Consider the following 22,940-nt stretch of genomic DNA (forward strand, 5'->3'; position numbering starts at 1 on the left):
GAGACATATCCAGATATCCATTCATGGTTAGGCACCTGATGAAATAAGGTCCTATGCAACAGTGTGGGAAACAGATTTTATTTCATGTATTTTTCAAGGGATAAACTTTTTTAGATGTAAGTTGTAGTCTTTGAAATCTTTATGTCCTGTGATATTAATGTAGATCACTAAAGGCTTTGCCGCATTCTTTACATTTGTAAGGCCTCTCTCCAGTATGAACTCACTGATGATAACGAAGGGATGATGAGTCCCCAAAGGCTTTGCCACATTCTCTACATTTGTAAAGCTTATCACCAGTATGGACTGTCTGATGTCTATTAAGGGAGGAGGAATCACTAAAGGCTTTGCCACATTCTCTACATTTGTAAGATTTCTCTCCAGTGTGAATTCTCTGATGAATTCAAAGTCTTGAGGAACACCTAAAGTCTTTGTCACATTTTGTACATTTATAAGGCTTCTCTCCAGTATGAACTGTTTGATGTTGTTTTAGTTTTGCGAACTCAATGAATGCTTTGCCACATTCTGTGCGTTTGTAATGCTTCTCTCCAGTATGAATACACTGATGACGATTAAGGTTGGAGGACTCACTAAAGGCTTTGAAACATTCGCTAAATTGGTAAGCTTTCTCTCTAGTATGAACTTTCCGATGTTGAATCATGTTTGAGGCATGGAGGAATGCTTTACCGCATTCTGTACATTTATGAGGTTTTTCTCCAGTATGAATTCTTATGTTCAGTAAGGTTTGAGGCCTGTCTAAAGACTTTGCCACATTCTCTACATTCATGAGGCTTCTTTCCTGTATGAGTTTTCTGATGTTTACTAAGAGTTTGGGATTTCCTGAAGGCTTTGCCGCATTCTCTACATTTGTAAGGCCTCTCTCCAGTATGAACTCTCTGATGATAAGGAAGGGATGACGAGTGCCCAAAGGCTTTGCCACATTCTCTACATTTGTAAAGCTTCTCACCAGTATGAACTGTCTGATGTCTATTAAGGGAGGAGGAATTGCTAAAGGCTTTGCCACATTCTCTACATTCATAAGGGTGCTCTCCAGTGTGAATTCTCTGATGAATTCTAAGACTTCAGGAGCATGTAAAGGCTTTCTCACATTCTGTACATTTATAAGGCTTCTCTCCAGTATGAACTGTTTGATATTGTTTAAATTTTGCGAAGTCAATGAATTCTTTGCCACATTCTGTGCAAATTAATTAATTAAAAAATTAATTAATTAAATTAAGACATGAATACAAGCATATGGATTTCTGAGTGCTGCATTTGCATCCTTCAGGGCCAGTGGGGTATATTTCTCAGATGGAAATGCAATGATAGGTTGGAGTTTACAGACTTCTTCTCAAGTTGAAGCAAACCACCAAAAAATGAACTTCTGTAAAGACACAGATTCTGATCCAGGTTCTGAGATGGGGCCTGTGTTTCCACACGTGTCACAAGCTCACTTTTTACTTGTGATGCCCATGTTTCCAAATCATGTGCCATACTTCTGAATACACAGAAAAAGAAAACACAGTAAATAATTCATGGAGAACTTTGAACTAAAAGGTTTTGTTAATGGAATTCAGTTCTCATAGAATACGACAGATAAGAACCACAATCCCAGTTGGAAATTTACTATGAGTAATCTTAGAACAAGATTATTCTGCCTGGTCCAACTGGTGTGGCCCCGTGGTTTAGCGCAGACCCATTTACCAAGATGTCACTGGTTTGATATCCAATCAGAAAACAAAACAAAATTGCAAGCTCGATCCTCAGTGTGGGGTATGCAGGAGGTATCTGTTCAATGATTCTCTCTCGTCATTAATGTTTCTATCTTTCTCTACCTCTCCCTTTCTTTCTGAAATCCATACAAATGTACTTGAAAAAAACAAAAAATAATTGAAATAATGTTAACAATTTAGGCACAGAGACAAACATACTATAAATATGAAATGAAGATGGTTAGGTGATTCCGTAAATATCATGAATGTATTTATGAATGATCCCCTTTTTCTTTTATAAGCCCAATAAGGACAGAAACATAAGGATACAATACAAGTTAAGACCTTCCCTGACCGGTTTGGCTCAGTGGATAGAGCGTCGGCCTGCGGACTGAATGGTCCCAGGTTCGATTCCGGCCAAGGGCATGTGCCTTGGTTGCAGGCACATCCCCGGGAGGGGGTGTGCAGGAGGCAGCTGGTCGATGTTTCTCTCTCATCGATGTTTCTCACTCTCTATCCCTCTCCCTTCCTCTCTGTAAAAAATCAATAAAATATATATATATTTTAAAAAGGAAAGAAAAAAAACAAGTTAAGACCTAATGTTTCCTTTGTGTGGTTGTAAATCCTCACCTCCGTAGATTTTTTCCAATGAGTTTTGCAGAGTGGGAGGCAGGGAGGTAGAAGCACAAAAGGGAAAGGGTGAGAGAGAGAGAGAGAGACACACACACACACACAAATGTGAAAGAGACAGAGACCCATGGGCTGCCTGCCTACCACATGTACCCAGGACCTACTTGCCCTAAACCAGGAATCAAACCGTTCACCACTGATCCACACCAGCCTGAGGGAACTAATTTTTCTTACTAGTACATTTCTTTCAAAATTTTTATGTATCATTAGTGGAAAGTTATGTTGTAGAAATTTAATGAAACTGAACATACAGTAATAATATCATTCTTGGAAACTTTCTAGAAAATAAAAAAATTGATCATGTAGGGTATGTCTCTCATGTGAGTACAGAACAGTGATGGCGAACCTTTTGTGCTCGGTATGCCAGCATTTTCAAAAACCCTTATCTTAACTCTGGTGCCATGTCACATATGGAAATTTTTTAATATTTGCAAACATAGTAAAACAAAGCTTTATATTTTTGATATTTATTTTATATATTTAAATGCCATTTAACAAAGAAAAATCAGCCAAAAAAATGAGTTTGCGTGACACCTCTGACACACGTGTCATAGGTTTGCCATCACTGGTATAGAATATAATGAAAAGCTAAAGATTCAAGATCTGATTGTTTACAGATTCCATGAAAAAGCCAATGATCTGTAGGAAATAAAAGTAAGTCCTTCATTTTCCAAAGCAAACACAAACTAAGAAGAAGAACATTTGCAGATGTGAAGTGATAGTTTTGCACCACATTCATTAAACCCCTACTACACCCTTGTTCCTGAGAAAGGGAGACTATTAACTCTACAGTAAAGGGAGCATCTCTGCCACGGGATCATCAGGTGGAGTGAGACCATGGGTATCAGGTGACTGAGGCACACAGAAGGTCAGGTCACTACTGCTGTGACATTACTGCCAAAATACCTCAATAAAGAAATCATTATGTGGAAATGATCACAAATAAGCATTAATTCTTGCAAGTGTCAACCCACAGGTACCGCTCATGTTCTGAAAGTTAACACTGTATTTAAGTACCAAAACATTCGCCCTAATCTAGTGAGCTAGTCTCTTCTATTTACTATTTACTATTCATTAAGAACTTGCTGAGCTATTCTGAGGAGTAAAATGTGCATTTTCTTACTCCTGATCATGAGCTGATGCTGCAGCCACTTGAACCTAAAACCTACCTTTCCCTTCTTCAAGACACAAGAGGCTCTGACCCTATCCCAAAACAGATGTTAGACATGGATGCCTTCCTAGGAGGATCTGTCATAAAAGGGATGTTTTGAGCAGTTGAGAGTCATTAATTAAAGGTGGGAATGCTTCCTGACCTTGTGGAGGCTGCATAAAATGAAGGCAGAGAAGGCTCTGGGAAAAAGGAGAGAAATATAGCCGGGCCAATGAGGCTCAGAGGTAGAGCACTGACCTCCCAACCAGGAGGGCAGGGTTGCATTCCTGGTCAGGCCACACTCCAGGTTTCAGAAATGATCCCCAGTGAGGGGTGTGGAAGAGGCAGCTGGTCAATGATTCTCTCTGCTCATTGATGTTTCTCTCTCTCTCCCTCTCCTTACCATTCTGAAATCAACAAAAATATATATTAAAAAAGTGAGGGAAATATAGAAACTGCTGACAGTATTGGTGGAAATAGAAAAGCTCTTTCTAAAATTAATGTGAATGTCACAGGACTCCATGTAACCAAATCAATCAAGAAAAGAATGTATGAAATTAAAGGCTTCAGGCTTCCTGATTTTAAAACATACTTCAAAGCTTCTGTTATCAAAAAACTATAATGCAGCCTTAGCCGGAATGGCTCAGTGGATAGGGTGCCAAACTGTGAACTGAAAAATCCCAGGTTTTATTCCTGTCAAGGGCACATGGGCGGGTTGTGGACTTGATCCCCAGTTGGGGACATGTAAGAGGCAGACTATCAATAATTCTCTCTCCTCATTGATGTTTCTAACTATCTCTTCCTCTCCCTTCCTCTCTGAAATCAATAAAAAAACGAAAAAATTATAAACAAAGAAATAAAAACCTGTGATACTGACATTATGAGAAATAAGGAAGGTAGGATAAAAGGCCTACATAGACATTCTACTGGAAAGGTCTAAAGATCTTCACACAGCCCTAACCGGTTTTGCTCAGTGGATAGAGCGTCGGCCTGCGGACTGAAAGGTCCCAGGTTCGATTCCAGTCAAGGGCATGTACCTTGGTTGCGGGCACATTCCCAGTAGGGGGTGTGCAGGAGGCAACTGGTCGCTGTTTCTCTCTCATAGATGTTTCTAACTATCCATCTCCCTTCCTCTCTGTAAAAAGTGAAAAAAATACATTTAAAAAAATAAATAAATTAAGATCTTCACCCAGAAAGAATTGGAGGAGCGAGAGCAGGGACAGGAAGGGGGGTTTTGGGATGGCAAAGTAGAGGGAAAAGCAGCACTGAAAATGAGCTAGCTGTAGGTAACAGGGCAGAGGGTAACAGGGGAGCAGAGGGGACAGGGGACACAGGCCTGAGGGAAAGATAAATATATCAAAAAATGTTAGAGGAAAAAAAAAATGTTGGAGGGAAAGCAAACAGAGCCTCTGACCCCGGACACATCTTTTACCTGAGAAGCAGCCATTTGGTTTTGGTCCTGATGGTGTCTCGGTTGTTTCCTCAGGTGACAATATTTTTAGGAGTCACAGAATGTGCCTTCAAAGGCGTCCCCACAGCCTGTTAATCAGCTCCCCTCACACTCACAGTCAGAAGGACCTGGAAATGAGAAAAAGGCCACGCTCTCCTGTCCTTTGTCACAGGACAGTGAGGAACAATGAGCTCCTACATGGAGACCACACTGAGGTGTTTTTTCTGTCTTCATGTGTCAAACATTTCCACAAACTCCTACAGGAATGAGCACATGTGCTGCTCTGCTGAACCCCCAACCCAACAGAGCACCACTTACCTTCCCTGAACAAAGCCTGCCCTGGGGGCCCTGACTGGCATCTTTAACTAGTTCCCTCCTGGGGCCTCCCAGGCTGCCCCAGAGCTGTTTTCAGGGGCGCTGGGTACCAGACACCGGACCCAGCAGCCCTGAGACCTGTGGGGAGTGGGAAGGGGTGAAGCATGAACTTGTACACGTGCAGGTTTCCCAGGTGGTTTTCGGTTCTCTTTCCCAGGAAATTAGAGAGAATAGATCTTCATGCTAAAGCCTTTGCGGTGGGCCTAGGAGGAGGGGTGCAGACCCCCAGGCCGGGAGCCATCCGGGCTCTTTGGGCTGAAAGCGCCGGGCGGGGGGAGGGGCGCAGAGGGCGGGAACCCCCTGACCCAGACTCTCAGCCCCGCGGGGAGCACCGGCGGCCCCGGGAACGGTTTTCAGCGGGAAAACCGCGCGGCAGGCGGTGGCCACAGCCACAGGAGGAGAGACCACGGGCCGGGGCCTCCGTTTCCTCCCAAAGGAACGTGGCACCCACACCGCGCAGCCTCCCGGGACCGGACTCACCGCTGAGAGAGGCTCCGGGGCGGGGACCCCAACAAGGACTCCAGCGCCGGCAGCGCCCTCAGCCTTCCCTGCGGGGAGGGGGATGGGCAGCGTCAGCTTTAAAGACAAACACCCTCCTCAGGGGGAACCTCCACCTTCCCCTCCAAAGCGGCTTCCAGGTCTGCGAGGAACTGCACATGCGCCTCCCTGCGGGGTGGGCGGGGCCAGAGCCTGAGCTGAGCGGCTCCGCGATGGGAGTGGGGCCCAGCCCAGCGGCCAGGCCTGTGCAGGGACAGAGGGAGGGAGGGCGGGGCAGGAGCGAGGGGGCAGCCCCTGGTCCTCCCACAGGGACAGCCCTTCCTGGGGGAGTTTCCCAAGTCAATGTTAGGGCTTTGGCTGTTGACTTGGCTGTGGAAAGTATTCACAAGGGAGAGAAGAGACAGGAGCAGAGAGAGGGCATTTATTTTACTTCTTTAAAGGGAGGAAAGGGCCAGGTGCCCTCTGATGGCACAAGGCACCCCAGATAGAGGGCGCTGATCCTTTATTAGGGTGCTAGCGAGTAAATGGCAGCTGTGGCAAAAGCATAAAGAGGGAGGAGGAACCTGGAATTCACTCAGAAGTTTCCCAGAGAAACCAAGATGGCGGCATAGGTTAATGCCGGAGATTGCTGCCTCGAACAACCAATCAAAAATACAGCTAAAAGACGGAACGGACATCATCCAGAACCTCAGGAAGGCTGGATGAGTGGAAATTCTACAACTAGGAGGAAAGAGAATATCATACCCAGACTCAGAGGAGGCGCAGTGCTGAAGTGAAATACTCAGGTGCGGAGTGTGCTTGGAGAGGGCTGGCGGCAGAGGGCACGGTTGTTGTTTTCAATAGGGAGGGAGTTTCAGACTCTGAGCTCCAGATCCGGGTGAGTCTTTAGGGACCCAGACTCAAACGGGATAAGCGGGACTGTCTGGCTTCGGTCAGAACTCGAAGGCAGCTTTCTCTCTGAGGTTTGCAGCGGTTGCTGGGACACTGTGAGGCAGAGCCCCTAGGGACGGAACTGAGAGCCGCCATAACTGCTTGCTCCGGCCCGCCCTGTAGATCCCCGGGAACCCGCCCCGCCCAAGCCCTGCACAGAGCCATTTGCCGGATAGCCTCAGGCAAATGCTAGATTAGCACCGCCCTAGAGATCCAGCACCGAAGCTCTCCCACTGCAGACACAGCTAACTCTCATAGCCAGTTAGCCTGGAGGTCAAATCACCCCTGGTAACAATCAAGGCTTAACTACAACAAGACTGCGCACAAAGACCACTAGGGGGTGCACCAAGAAAAGATAAAAAAAATGCGGAGACAAAGAAACAGGACGCAAATGTCAGAAATGGAAGATATAGAGCTCAAAACCACATTTTTAAGGTCTCTCAAGAACTGTTTAGAAGCTGCCGATAAACTTAGTAAGGCCCTCAAAAAGACTGGGGAGAATGCTGACAACTGTAGTGTGATCCTCAAGAAATCTAATGAGACCCTCGATATTGTGATAAAGAACCAACTAGAAATTGAGCATACACTGACTGAAATAAAGAATATTATACAGAATCCCAATAGCAGACCAGAGGAGCGCAAGAATCAAGGCAAAGATTTGAAATGCGAAGAAGCAAAAAACACCCAACCAGAAAAGCAAAATGAAAAAAGAATCCGAAAATACGAAGATAGTGTAAGGAGCCTCTGGGACAGCTTCAAGCGTACCAACATCAGAATTATAGGGGTGCCAGAAGAAGAGAGAGAGCAAGATACTGAAAACCTATTTGAAGAAATAATGACAGAAAACTTCCCCACCTGGTGAAAGAAATAGACTTACAGGTCCAAGAAGCACAGAGAGCCCCAAACAAAAGGAATCCAAAGAGGACCACACCAAGACACATCATAATTAAAATTCCAAGAGCAAAAGACAAAGAGAGAATCTTAAAAGCAGCAAGAGAAACTCAGTTACCTACAAGGGAATACCCATACGACTGTCAGCTGATTTCTCAACAGAAACTTTGCAGGCCAGAAGGGAATGGCAATAAATATTCAAAGTGATGAATACCAAGAACCTACAACCAAGATTACTTTTTTTTTTTTTTTTTTTTTCTTTTTAACAGAGGTCAGCTTTTATTGGCCGTTTTTTTTTGTTTTTTTTTTAACAGAGGTCAGCTTTTATTGGCCGTTTTTTTTTTTTTTTTTTTTTTAACAGAGGTCAGCTTTTATTGGCCGTTTTTTTTTTTTTTTTTTTTTTTTTTAACAGAGGTCAGCTTTTATTGGAACCAAGATTACTTTATCCAGCAAAGCTATCATTCAGAACTGAAGGTCAGATAAAGAGCTTCACAGATAAGGAAAAGCTAAAGGAGTTCATCACCACCAAACCAGTATTATATGAAATGCTGAAAGGTATCCCTTAAGAAGAGGAAGAAGAAGAAAAAGGTAAAGATACAAATTATGAACAACAAACATGCATCTATCAACAAGTGAATCTAAGAATCAAGTGAACAAATAATCTGGTGATCATAATAGAATCAGGGACATAGAAAGGGAATGGACTGGCTATTCTTGGGGGGGAAAGAGGTGTGGGAGATGCGGGAAGAGACTGGACAAAAATCGTGCACCTATGGATGAGGACAGTGGGTGGGGAGTGAGGGTGCAGGGTGGGGCGGGAACTGGGAGGAGGGGAGTTATGGGGGGGAAAAAGAGGAACAAATGTAATAATCTGAACAATAAAGATTTAATTAAAAAAAAAAAAGAAATTTCAATGATCAGAGGAAATCATGGATCAGCTAGCTCCTGCATACCCCACAATGAAGATTGAGTCTCCAACCAGGGCTTATGCCAGTCAAGGAACTGCACTGACATTGTGGTTCATACATCAAAGGTAAACCACACAGGAATGCCAGCCAGTAATTTCTCACATTTTCTGCAGTGTAAAGATTTCCTCCATTATACACATCTCTGTTATTCACTACATTTTGAGATGTAGGTACAGGCTTGAAAACTCTACATTTATAAGTTCTTTCTTCAGTATGAAGTGTCTCATGTACAGTAATAAAAGTGTGCTTTTTAATGGGTTTTCTACATTTTTCACATTCAGAAGGCTTCTTCCCATTTAGAATTCTGTAAGCTCAGTAAGTACTACCTGCTGGTAAAGGATTTATGACACTCCTCACATCTTTAATACTTCTCTCCACTATGGACTCTCTGATGTGCTGAGAGGTTTGAGGTGTTGCCAAAGGACTTGCAACATTTTCCACACAAATAAGGCTTCTCTCCAGTATGAACTCTTTGATGGTAAATAAGGGCTGAGGAATGCCTATAGACTTTGCCACATTCTCTACATTTATAAGGCTTCTCTCTAGCGTAAATTCTCTGATGCTTAGTAAAGCATGAGGACTGGCAAAAGGCGTGGCCACAGGCTCCACATTCACGAAGATTCTCTCCAGTATGGGTTATTTGATGGTCCGGAAGGCCTAAGAAATGCCTTTGCCACAATCTTGATTCATAGGACTTTTCTGCAGTATGACCTCTGATGATAACCTAGGGTTGATAATGCACTGAAGACTTTGCTACATTATCTACGTTTGTAAGGTTACTCTCTAGCATGAACTCTCTGATGATTAGTAAGGTGTGAGGACTGGCTAAAGGCTTTGCCACATTGTTGGCATTTGTAAGGCTTCTCACCAGTATGAACTCTTCGATGGCGTGTAAATTTAGAGGACTCACTGAAGGCTTTGCCGCATTCATTACACATATAAGGCTTCTCACCAGTATGAACTCTTCGATGGCGTGTAAACTTAGAGGACTCACTGAAGGCTTTGCCGCATTCCTTACACACATAAGGTTTCTCTCCACTATGAACACTATGATGACGATGAAGGGATGAGGAATAGACATAGGCTTTGCCACATTCATTACATTTATAAGGCTTCTCTCCAGTATGAAATCCCTGATGCTTAGACAAGTTTGAGGAATGCCTAAACACTTTGCCACATTCATTACAGTTATAAGATTTCTCCCCGGTATGAAATCTCTGATGGTAATTAAGAGATTTTGCAGTACTGTATCCTTTGCCACATTCTCTACATTTATAAGGCTTCTCCCCGGTATGAACACTCTGATGACAATTAAGAGATTGTGCCGAGCTAAATCCCTCGCCACATTCTCTACATTTATACAGCTTCTCTCCACTATGAACTCTCTGGTGCAAAGTAAGTTTTGAGGACTGTCTAAAGGCTTTGTCACATTCTGTACATTTATAAGGTTTCTCTCCAGTATGAATTCTCTGATGTTCAGTAAGGGTTGAGGCCTGTCTAAAGGTTTTGCCACATTCTCTACATTCATGAGGCTTCTCTCCAGTATGAGTTTTCTGATGGTCAGTAAGAGTTTGGGATTTCTTGAAGGCTTTGCCGCATTCTCTACATTTGTAAGGCCTCTCTCCAGTATGAACTCTCTGATGATAACGAAGGGATGAGGAGTGCCCAAAGGCTTTGCCACAATCTCTACATTTGTAAAGCTTCTCACCAGTATGAACTGTCTGATGTCTATTAAGGGAGGAGGAATCACTGAAGGCTTTGCCGCATTCTCTACATTTGTAAGGTTTCTCTCCAGTATGAACTTTCTGATGTCGAATCATGTTTGAGGCAAGGAGGAATGCTCTACCACATTCTCTACATTTAAAAAGCTTATCTTCATTATGAACACCTTGATGATTAGTAAGACCTTCATGGCTGATAAAGGATTTGCCACATTCTCTACATTCATAAGGTTTCTCTCCAGTGTGATATCTCTGATGAATTCTAAGACTTGAGGAACGCCTAAAGGCTTTGTCACATTCTGTACATTTATAAGGCTTCTCTCCAGTATGAATTGTTTGATGTCGTTTAAGCTTTGCTGACTCAATGAATGCTTTGCCACATTCTGTACATTTGTAAGGCTTCTCTCCAGTATGAATACGCTGATGACGATTAAGGTTGGAGGACTCACTAAAGGCTTTGAAACATTCGCTACATTTGTAAGGTTTCTCTCTAGTATGAACTTTCTGATGTCGAATCATGTTTGAGGCTTGGAGGAATGCTTTACCACATTCTCTACATTTATAAGGTTTCCCTCCAGTGTGCATTCTCTGATGAAGAACAAGGGTGGAGGGTAGGCTAAAGGCTTTGCCACATTGTGAACAGTTATACGTCTTTTCATCCCCATGATTTCTATGATGTTGTCTACATCTTGAGGACTGACTAAAGCCTTTTCCATTTTCCCTGAGTTTGTAAAATTTTGTAATAGCATGAATACTTCCCTTATGTACAATAAGAGATGAATGACATTTAAAGGCTTTGCCACATGCTTTACATTTGTAAGGCTTCTCTCTAGTACGAATTCTCTTTTTTAGAGTACAACCTGCAGGCCAATTAGATGCTTTACCAGAATCTTTACAGTTATAAGGTTTTTCTCCACTATAGTTTTTTTCCTGTCCATTCATATTGTATATTTGTCTGGAGATTCTACCACAAGGATTCCATTTGTAAGCTTCCTCCCCAGGATTAATAGTCTCTTGTCCACTGTAATTTGAAGACTGCTGAAAAGAGTGGACATGACTTCCTTGGTGTGTCTTCTCCACAATAGGAATAACCTGACGTATACTGTGGTGTGACGTATACATTTTGTCAAAAACATTTCCACTTTTATGATGGTCATCTGTAAACTCACTTGTCCGCTGATTAAGGTATGACTCTGCCTTAAATTTGTTCCAATGTTCAATCCACTGATAACTGCTATCTCCATTTTGAGTACTCTGGCGATAATGGGAGACAGAAAGACCTTTAGTGAGTTACAATCACATTAAACATGTAAACTAGATCCATAAGAACCATTTTGTGATACTCATTAAAGCTTTCCTAATATATTAAAACTGGAGGCCTAGTACATAAAAATCATGCACTCAGGGGGGATCCCTCAGCCCAGTCTGAACACTCCTGCAGTCTGGGAGCCCTCAGGAGATGTCCTACTGTAGACGTAGGCCTGCTCCTCCAAGGGAGCGGGCCTAAGCCAACAGTTGGACATCCTTAGTGTAACCACGGAGGTGGGAGAAGCTCCTGCCACCACCGATGCACTCACCAGCTGTGAGCCCGGCTTCTGGCTGAGCAATGCTACCCCTGTGGGAGTGCACTGACCACCAGGGAGAAGCTCCCATGTTTTGCAGGATCGGGCTGAAACAAACTCTCTGAAATCCCGAGGTGTCACGGATTGTGAGATTGTGCACACCTGGCAGAGGGATCCCAATGGTGCATGATTGGGGGCAGGGAGGGATGCGTGAGGTTGGCCAGCCAGGGAGGGACTGTGGGAAGGCCCCAGGGCCTGTCCAGCCCATGTTGCTCCGTCCTGATCAACCAGACCCCAGCAGCAAGCTAACCTACTGGTTGGAGCGTCTACCCCCTGGTAGTGAATGCATATCATAGTGAGCAGGTGAGTGGCCTTAAATATTATTAGCATATTATGCTTTGATTGGTTGAACAGATGACTGGACAACCACTTAGTATGTTAGGCTTCTATTATATAGGATGATAGACAAAATATAAATACAACACCTTAATTATTAGAGAAAGAAGAATGAATCCTTGTTTCAAAGATTGCCAAATGCCCAGCCAGCATGGCTCAGTGCTTGAGCTTAGAAGTATAAACAAGAAGATCCTGGTTCCATTCCCAGTATGGGCACATGGCCCAGCTTGGGGATCAGTCCCTAATGGGAGGCATATAGGAGGCAGCCAATGAATGATTTTCTCTCATCAGTGATGTTTTCCTCTCTCTCTTCCTGTTCCTTACTCTCTGAAATCAATAGAAACACATTTTTCATTAAAAAAATCGTAGAAGACTGCCAAATTGAGCACATTTTATAAAATAGATACGTTATAAATTTATGCATTTTAGAAATGATTGAATGAAAGTTTAATCCCATCCTACCTTTAAAACAATTCAAATGTTTATTTGCTCTAGAGACTCCATGAGTTAGTAGTATTTCTAGATTTCCTTTCCAAAATTGGGTAACAGTAAAAAGTTGTTTTCAAACTTCACTTGCGGAAACAACCTTATCTGCCAATGTAACTGACTTTAATAAGGGAGATTTCCCAAATTGAAAGTACACCTGACATGGTTAGGTAACAAAAAATTTATTATAATTGTTCCAGATTAGTTCTGTTTATATTAGCGACACCTTTTATATCTTACCAGTATTATTTCGGGGAATAAATCCTGTATTCCGGGCTTTGGCATAAAGGCTTGGTTATCTTTCGATGGTATAGCTGAAAGAAAACAAATTTTCAGTTTTGACAATCAGGTAAGTGCACAGCAAGTATTGACCAAATGACATTTTGGAGTACTCTAAGAGCCAATGAAGAATTCAAAGAAAGCTCAAGATAGGTACAGGAAAGAAAAGTCACACAAATAGGGGCAAAGATTTGCTTACATCTGCCAATGATACCTGCTCAAACCCCCTGTCACACAATGGCAATATTATAACAACACTTCCAATTCCCAGTTTCCTTGCTGGAGATAGAAATGAGGGAAGTGTGTGTTCAATGATCTCGCTGTTTTGAAGCATCTTCAAGAACATGTGTCTACTGTGCATGCCACAGAGTGCGAATAGAAGAGTAGTACACAATGAGTGCCCTACAGTGGCTGCTATAAAGAAACAATGATAGGGCCCTGTAGGACACCTAGCAACACAGGGAAGCATAAAAAATGCGGAGACAAAGAAACAGGTCACAAATGACAGAAATGTGGGAAAGCAAAAGACTGGATATAGAGTTCAAAACCATGGTTATAAGGTTTTTCAAGAATTTTCTAGAAACCGCCGATTAATTTAGTGAGACCCTAGAAGATATGAAAAAAGACCAACTAGAAATTAAGCATACACTGACTGAAATAAAGAATAATATACAGCCCCACCGGTTTGGCTCACTGGATAGAGCGTCAGCCTGGGGACTGAAGGGTCCCAGGTTCGATTCCAGTCAAGGCCATGTACCTCAGTTGCAGGCACATCCCCAGTGGGGGGTGTGGAGGGAGCTGATTGATGCTTCTCTCTCATCAATGTTTCTTTCTTTCCCTCTCCCTTCCTCTCTGTAAAAAAATCAATAAAATATATTAAAAAACAAACAAAAAAACAACAGGAGCCAATTGGGGGCAAGCAGTCAGGCATGCCCTAAGGAGTCCCAGAGTGGAGAGGGTGCAGGCCAGGGTGAGGAATTTGGTGCACTGGGCCACTAGTCTATACCAATAAAAGGATAATATGCTCATCAGACTGGGAGACCTTCTGGACAAAGCCATGGTGGTGGGGTTGAGGCAGAAGCAGTTAGGAGCAATCAGGCCAGGTGGGGAGAGCAGTTGGGGGTGAGCAGGCCAGAAGACGGGACAGTTGGGGATGAGCAGGCTGACAGGGGGAGCAGTTGGGGGCGAGCAGGCCGGCATTGGGGGGCAGTTGGGGATGAGCAGGCTGATGGGGGAGCAGTTGGGGGCGAGCAGGCCAGCAGTGGGGGGCAGTTGGGACGAGAAGGCAGGCAAGAGAGGCAGTTGGGGCGAGAAGGCAGGCAGGGGGGGCAGTTGGGGGCAAGCAGGCTGGCGGGGTGGGCAGTTGGGGGCGATCAGGCCAGCACGGGGTGCATTTGGGGGAGAGCAGGTTGGCTGGGGGGTAGTTGGGAATGATCAGGCCAGAGGGGGGGAGATGGCAGTAAGCAGGCAAGCAGGGGGGGGCAGTTGGTGGCGATCAGGGTGGCGGGGGTGGGGCAGTTGGGGCCAAGCAGGCCGGGAGGCAGAGTGGTTAGGGGCGATCAGGCAAGCAGGCAGGTGATCAGTTAGGAGCCAGTGGTCCCAGATTGCGAGAGGGATGTCCGAGGGGTCCCAGATTGGAGAGTTTGCAAGCCAGGCTGAGGAACACACTCCCCTGCACAAATTTTGTGCACCAGGCAATTAGTATCTACACTAATAAAAGAAAAAAATGGTAATTGGCGTACGACGCTACCCTTTTCATTGGCTAATCAGGGCTATATGCAAGTTAACTGCCAACTAAGATTGGCAGTTAACTGCCAACAAGATGGCGGTTAATTTGCATATGTAGGCACAATGCAGGGAGGCGAAAGGGAAAGCAGGAAGAAGCCTCCTGCCACTGACAGTGATCGGAAACCCAGGGGGGAGCTAAGAGCTGGGGGGCAGGGCAGGGCCGCCTTTGCCCTGCCCCCCAGCCATGATTGGAGAATCAGGCGCCTTTGCCGCCCTGGCCAGTGATAGCAGGAAGTAGCGGTGGAGCCAGCAATGGGAGCTGGGCATGGTCGAAACTGGCAGTCCCAGGAGCTAGGGGTCCCTTGCCTGGGCCTAAAGCGGAGCCCACAATCGCGGGGCTGCTGCAGCTGCGGGTCCCCGCTGCCCGGGCCGGACGCCTCAGCCAGAGGCGTCCTGCAGGGGCAGAGGCGGAGCCCACGCGATCGCGGCACCCCCGCTGCCACTGCAGGTCCCCGCTGCCCGGGCCGGACGCCTAGGCCAGAGGCGTTAGGCCTGGGCAGGGGCGGAGCCTGCAACCGCGGGGAGCTGGGGGTCCCCTGCCCAGGCCTGACACCTCTGCCGGAGGCCTCAGGCCTGGTCAAGGGGCCGATCCGGTGATTGGTGATCGGAGGGTGATGAGGGTCAACTCCTCTGGCCGAGGCATCAGGCCTGGGCGGGGGGCTGGGGGTCCCCTGCCCAGGCCTGATGCCTGGGCCAGAGGCATCAGGCCTGGGTGGGGGGCGGAGCCGGGGATTGGGGGGATATGATGGTCCCCTTGCCCAGGCCTGAAGCCTGGGCCAGAGGCGTCAGGCTTGGGCGGGGGGGGGGAGCAAGCGATCAGAGGGAGATGGGGGTCCCCTGCCCAGGCATGATTCCTGGGCCAGAGGCCTCAGGCCTGGGCGGGGGTCAGAGCCAGTGATCGGGGGGAGATAGGGGTCCCCTGTCCAAGCCTGACACCTCTGGCGGAGGCGTCAGGCCTGGGCAAGGGGCCGATCAGGCGATCGGAGGGTGATGGGGGTCTACGCCTCTGGCCGAGGCATCAGGCCTGGGCAAGGGCAGAGCCAGCAATCGGAGGGGTCTGGGGGTCCCCTGCCCAGGCCTGACTCCTGGGCCAGAGGCATCAGGCCTGGGCTGGGGGCAGAACCAGTGATGGAGGGAAATGAGGGTCCCCTGCCCAGGCCTGACACCTCTGGCAGAGGCGTCAGGCCTGGGCAAGAGGCCGATCCTGCGATTGGAGGGTGATGGGGGTCAACGCCTGAGGGCTCCCAGTATGTGAGAGGGGGCAGGCTGGACTGAGGGACACTCCCCACCCCCCCTCCCACCCAGTGCACGAATTTCGTGCACCGGGCCCCTAGTGTATATATATAAAAGGGTAATATACAAATTGTCCTCTTGGGAGTACAACAGGGAGTGCAGGTGTTCCATCACTCCCTATGATGTGTACTGACCACCAGGGGCCGGTCCAGAACAAGGCGGGAGAGCACAGGTGGTGGCGGGGTGCTAATGGAGGGAGGGAAGGAGGTGGGGAGGTGAGAGGCCAGGCCTAGGGACCCTACACATGCACGTATTTCATGCACCAGGCCTCTAGTGTAGACTACTAGAATATTCTAGAAAATGATTTTCTAAAATAATACTTTCTGATATAACCTTCATTAGTGTAGACAAAATGTAATGTGTGCAAACACTGAGTTCCTAATTCACATACATCAAAAAGTGTTTCTTTTTTACACCAAAAAATTCATATGTTCCTTTTTATTTTGTTTAATATATTTTATTGATTTTTTACAGAGAGGAAGGGAAAGGGATAGTCAGAAACATCGATGAGAGAGAAACATCGACCAGCCGCCTCCTGCACACCTCCTACTGGGGATGTGCCCGCAACCAAGGTACGTGCCCTTGACCAGAATCGAACCTAGGACCTTTCAGTCCGCAAGCAGACGCTCTATTCACTGAGCCAACCGGTTTGGCGCTTTTTAAAAAACTATATATATTTATTCCTTTTAGAGAGGAAGACAGGAGGAGAGAGAGACAGAAACAATAATGAGGAGAGAGAATCATTGATAAGTTGCCTCCTGCACACCCCATACTGGGGAGCAAGCCCACAACTCTGGCATTTGCCCTTGAAGAGAATCAAAACTAGAACCTTTCAGTCTACAGGCCGGTGTTCTATCCACTGGGCCAAACCAGCTACGGACCAACGTGTTCCTTGAGAGCAAGAATCTACCATAGAAAGCAGAAGGCCATGGAGATGTTAAAATAATAAAGGAAACAAAAATCTGCGAGTGGAGTAGGAACTCGGAAAGGAAGTCATCCTTACCCACGGACAGCAGGTTGCTGTAGTTCTCCAACATCACATCCAGGTACAATTTCCGCTGAGCTGGGTCCAGGAAACCCCACTCCTCCTGAGAGAAATCTATGGCCACATCCCTGAAGGTCACTGGTCCCTAAAAGATAAGAAACATTTACCAAGAGGTCTCCAGAAGTGTTCACAAAGTCACCCAATATGAAAACAGTGTCAGGAGAAGAGGTTTGGACCTAGAGGAGTATCCTGAATCACATAACTTTTTCCCAGTAACATTCTCTGATATGTATTCTAACATTGACAAATGAGGATGACACCTGTCCATAGATCCAGGGTTCAGATTTTCCTATATAAGAAAATAAACTTTAAAATTAAGTCATGGCCATAGCCAGTTTGGCTCAGTGGGCTCAGTGGATACAGGGTGGGCCTGCAGACTGAAGAGTCGCAGGTTCAATTCCTGTCAAGGACACAAGCCGGGGTTGAAGGCTCAATGCCAAGTAGGGGGTGTATTGGAGGCAGCCTATCACAAATTCTCTCTCACCATTGTTCTCTCACTCTCTTCCCCCATTTCCTCTCTGAAATCAATAAAAATATATTAAAAAATAAATTAATTAAATTAAGGCGTGGATACACGCATATGGATTTCTGAGTGCTGCATTTGCATCGTTCAGGGCCAGTGGGGTATATTTCTCAGGTGGAAATGCAGTGATGGGTTGGAGTTTATGGACTTCTTCTCAAGTTGAAGCAAGCCACAACAAAATGAACTTTTGTAAAGACACAGATTCTGCCGAACCTGTCTGGCTCAGTGGATAGAGCGTCGGCAAGTGGACTCAGGGGTCCCAGGTTCGGTTCCGGTCAAGGGCATATACCTGGGTTGCGGGCACATCCCCACTGGGGGACGTGCAGGAGGCAGCTGATCGATCTCTCTCATCGATGTTTCTGGCTCTCTATCCCTCTCCCTTCTTCTCTGTAAAAAATCAATAAAATATATTTAAAAAAGACACAGAATCTGATCCAGGTTCTGATATGGGGCCTGTGTTTCCACACGTGTCACAAGCTCACTTTTTACTTGTGATGCCCATGTTTCCAAATCATGTGCCATACTTCTGAATACACAGAAAAAGAAAACACAGTAAATAATTCATACAGAACTTAGAACTAAAAGGTTTTGTTAATGGAATTCAGTTCCCATGGAATAGGACAGATAGGAACCACAATACTAATTGGAAATTTACTATGAGTAATCTTAGAACAAGATTATTCTGCCTGGTCCAACTAGTGTGGCCCAGTGGTTTAGTGCAGACCCATTTACCAAGATGTCACTGGTTTGATATCCGATCAGGAAACACAACAAAATTGCCACCTCGATCTCCAGTGTGGGGTGTGCAGGAGGCATCCGTTCAATGATTCTCTCTCATCATTGATGTTTCTATCTTTCTCTACCTCTCCCTTCCTTCCTGAAATCCATACAAATATACTTGAAAAAAAGAAAAAATACTTGAAATAATGTTAACAATTTAGGCACAGAGACACACATATGTATTATAAGTATGAAATCAAGATGGTTAGGTGATTCCGTAAATATCATGAATGTATTTGCGTATGATCCCCTTTTTCTTTTATAAGCACTAAGGGAAAAGGTGAGAGAGAGAGAGAGAGAAAGAGAGAGAGAGAGAGAGAGAGAGAGAGAGAGACACCTATCAATGTGAGAGACAGAGACGCATGGGTTGCCTGCCTACCACATGTACCCAGGACCTACTTGCCCTAAACCAGGAATCAAACCCTCCACCACTGATCCACACCAGCCTGAGGGAACTAATTTTTCTTTCTTTTTTTAAAAATATATTTTATTGATTTTTTACAGAGAAGGAAGGGAGACGGATAGAGAGTTAGAAACATCCATGAGAGAGAAACATCGATCAGCTGCCTCCTGCACGCCCCCCACTGGGGATGTGCCCACAACCAAGGTACATGCCCTTGACCAGAATCGAACCCAGGACCCTTGAGTCCATAGGCCGACGCTCTATCCACTGAGCCAAACCAGTTCTGGCGGGAACTAATTTTTCTTACTAGTACATTTCTTTCAAAATTTTTACGTATCATTAGTGGAAAGTTATGTTGTAGAAATTTAATGAAACTGAACATACAGTAATAATATCATTCTTGGAAACTTTCAAGAAAATACAAAAAGTGATCATGTAGGATATGTCTCTCATGTGAGTACAGAACTGTGATGGAGAACCTTTTGAGCTCAGCGTGTCAGCATTTTGAAAAACCCTAACCTAACTCTGGTGCCGTGACACATATAGAAATTTTTTGATATTTGCAACCATAGTAAAACAAAGATTTATATTTTTTGATATTTATTTTATATGTTTAAATGCCACTGAACAAAGAAAAATCAACCAAATGAGTTCGTGTGTCACCTCTGACACACGTGTCATAGGTTTGCCATCACTGGTATAGAATATAATGAAAAGTTAAAGACTCAAGGTCTGATTGTTTAAAGATCCCATGAAAAAGCCAATGATCTGTAGGAAATAAAAGTAAGTCCTTCATTTTCCAAAGCAAACACAAACTAAGAAGAAGAACATTTCCAGATGTGAATGAGGTCTTTGCACCACTTTCATTAAACCCCTACTACACCCTTGTTCCTGAGAAAGGGAGACTATTAACTCTACAGTGAAGGGAGTATCTCTGCCACGGGATCATCAGGTGGAGTGAGACAATGGGTATCAGGTGACTGAGGCACACAGAAGGTCAGGTCACCACTGCTATGACATTACTGCCAAAATACCTCAAAAAAAAAATCATTATGTGGAAATGATCACAAATTAACATTAACATTCTGGTAAGTGTCAACCCACAGGTACCTCTCATGTTCTGTAAGCTAACAGTACATTTAAGTACCAAAACTTTTGCTGTAACGTAGTGAGCAAGTCTCTTCTATTTACTATTTACTCTTCATTAAGAACTTGCTGAACTATTCTGAGGAGTAAAATGTGCATTTTCTTACTCCTGATCATGAGCTGATGCTGCAGCCACTTGAACCTAAAACCTACCTTTCCCTTCTTCAAGACACAAGAGGCTCTGATCCCATCCCAAAAGGGATGTTAGACATGGATGCCTTCCTAGGTGGATCTGTCATAAAAGGGATGTTTTGAGCAGTTGAGAGTCATTAATTAAAAGAGGGAATGCTTCCTGATCTTGTGGAGCCTGCATAAAATGAAGGCAGAGAAGGCTCTGGGAAAAAGGAGAGAAATATAGCCGGGCCAATGAGGCTCAGAGGTAGAGCACTGACCTCCCAACCAGGAGGGCAGGGTTGCATTCCTGGTCAGGCCACACTCCAGGTTTCAGAATTGATCCCCAGTGAGGGGTGTGGAAGAGGCAACTGATGAATGATTCTCTCTGCTCATTGATGTTTCTCTCTCTCTCCCTCTCCTTGCCATTCTGAAATCAACAAAAATATATATTAAAAAAGTGAGGGAAATATAGAAACTGCTGACAGTATTGGTGGAAATAGAAAAGCTCTTTCTAAAATTAATGTGAATGTCACAGGACTCCATGTAACCAAATCAATCAGGAAAAGAATGTATAGCCACGACCGGTTTGGCTCAGTGGATACAGCATCGTCCTGCGGACTCAAGGGTCCCGGGTTCAATTCCGGTCAAGGGCATGTATCTTGGTTGCGGTCACATCCGCAGGGGGATGTGCAGGAGGCAGTTGATCATGTTTCTCTCTCACTGATGTTTCTGGCTCTCTATCTCTCTCCCTTCCTCTCTGTAAAAAATCATAAAAATATATTTTTTTTAAAAAAAGAAAAGAATGTATGAAATTAAAGGCTTCAGGCTTCCTGATTTTTTTTTTTTTTAAATATATTTTATTGATTTTTTACAGAGAGGAAGGGAGAGAGATAGAGAGTTAGAAACATCGATGGGAGAGAAACATCGATCAGCTGCCTCCTGCACACTCCCCACTGGGGATGTACCCGCCACCAAGGTACATGCCCTTGACCGGAATCGAACCCGGGACCCTTCAGTCCGCAGGCCGACGCTCTATCCACTGAGCCAAACCAGTTTCGGCCAGGCTTCCTGATTTTAAAACATACTTCAAAGCTTCTGTTATCAAAAAGTATAATGCAGCCCTAGCTAGTATGGCTCAGTGGATAGAGTGCCGAACTGTGAACTGAAAAGTCCCAGGTTTTTCTCCTGTCAAGGGCACATGGGCGGGTTGCGGACTTGATCCCCAGTTGGGGACATGTAAGAGGCAGCCTATCAATGATTCTCTCTCCTCATTGATGTTTCTAACTATCTCTTCCTCTCTGAAATCAATAACAAAACCAAAAAATTATAAACAAAGGAATAAAAACCTGTGATACAGACATTACGAGAAACAATGAAGGAAGGTAGAATAAAAGGCCTACATAGATATTCTCCTGAAGAGGTCTAAAGATCTTCACCCAGAAAGAATTGGAGGAGTGAGAGCAGGGACAGGAAGGGGGGTTTAGGGATGGCAAAGTGGAGGGGAAAGCAGCACTGAGAATGAGCTAGCTGTAGGTAACAGGGCAGAGGGTAACAGGGGAGCAGAGGGGACAGGGGACACAGAGGTGAGAGAAAGACAAATATATCAACAAATGTTAGAGGGAAAACAAAGAGAGCCTCTGACCCAGGACACATCTTTTACCTGAGAAGCAGCCATTGTGTTTTGGTCCTGATGGGGTCTGGTTGTTTCCTCAGGTGACAATATGTTGAGTCACAGAATGTGCCTTCAGAGGCGTCCCCACAGCCTGTTAATCAGCTCCCCTCACACTCACAGTCAGAAGGACCTGCAAATGAGGAAAAGGCCACCCCTCCTGTCCTTTGTCACAGGACAGTGAGGAACAATGAGCTCCTACATGGAGACCACACTGAGGTGTTTTTTCTGTCTTCATGTGTCAAACATTTCCACAAACTCCTACAGGAATGAGCACATGTGCTGCTCTGCTGAACCCCCAACCCAACAGAGCACCCCTTACCTTCCCTGAACAAAGCCTGCCCTGGGGGCCCTGACTGGCATCTTTAACTAGTTCCCTCCTGGGGCCTCCCAGGCTGCCCCAGCGCTGTTTTCAGGGGCGCTGGGTACCAGACACCGAACCCAGCAGCCCTGACCTGTGGGGAGTGGGAAGGGGTGAAGCAGGAACTTGTACACGTGCAGGTTTCCCAGGTGGTTTTCGGTTCTCTTTCCCAGGAAATTAGAGAGAATAGATCTTCATGCTAAAGCCTTTGCGGTGGGCCTAGGAGGGGGGGTGCAGACCCCCAGGCCGGGAGCCATCCGGGCTCTTTGGGCTGAAAGCGCCGGGCGGGGGGAGGGGCGCAGAGGGCGGGAACCCCCTGACCCAGACTCTCAGCCCCGCGGGGAGTACCGGCGGCCCCGGGAACGGTTTTCAGCGGGAAAACCGCGCGGCAGGCGGTGGCCACAGCCACAGGCGGAGAGACCCCGGGCCGGGGCCTCCGTTTCCTCTCAAAGGAACGTGGCGCCCGCACCGCGCAGCCTCCCGGGACCGGACTCACCGCTGAGAGCGGCTCCGGGGCGGGGACCCCAACAAGGACTCCAGCGCCGGCAGCGCCCTCAGCCTTCCCTGCGGGGAGGGGGACGGGAGCGTCAGCTTTAAAGACAAACACCCTCCTCAGGGGGAACCGCCACCTTCCCCTCCACAGCCGCTTCCGCGTCTGCAAGGAACTGCGCATGCGCCTCCCTGCGGGGTGGGCGGGGCCAGAGCCTGAGCTG

General features: G+C 45.8%; 2 protein-coding genes and 2 pseudogenes across 3 annotated transcripts in view; all 4 read right to left on the reverse strand.

The window, feature by feature from the left end:
• LOC118649193 (zinc finger protein 345-like) overlaps positions 1-11,630 on the reverse strand; it is a 110,469-nt gene extending 98,839 nt beyond the window's left edge. The window contains exon 1 of the mRNA XM_036296049.1: positions 11,552-11,630. Coding sequence (XP_036151942.1) covers positions 11,552-11,626 — 75 coding nt within the window. The 5' untranslated portion in view covers positions 11,627-11,630. The remainder of the gene's footprint in view (positions 1-11,551) is intronic.
• Positions 1-22,940, reverse strand: part of LOC118649174 (zinc finger protein 239-like) — a 219,845-nt gene that overhangs the window by 36,781 nt on the left and 160,124 nt on the right. The gene's annotated exons all lie outside the window — the stretch shown is intronic.
• Positions 63-1,471, reverse strand: LOC118649256 (annotated as a pseudogene).
• LOC118649134 lies at positions 9,420-11,616 on the reverse strand (annotated as a pseudogene).

The sequence above is a fragment of the Myotis myotis genome, unplaced genomic scaffold, assembly GCF_014108235.1.
Source record: "Myotis myotis isolate mMyoMyo1 unplaced genomic scaffold, mMyoMyo1.p scaffold_m19_p_28, whole genome shotgun sequence".
NCBI classification, from domain to species: Eukaryota; Metazoa; Chordata; class Mammalia; order Chiroptera; family Vespertilionidae; genus Myotis; species Myotis myotis.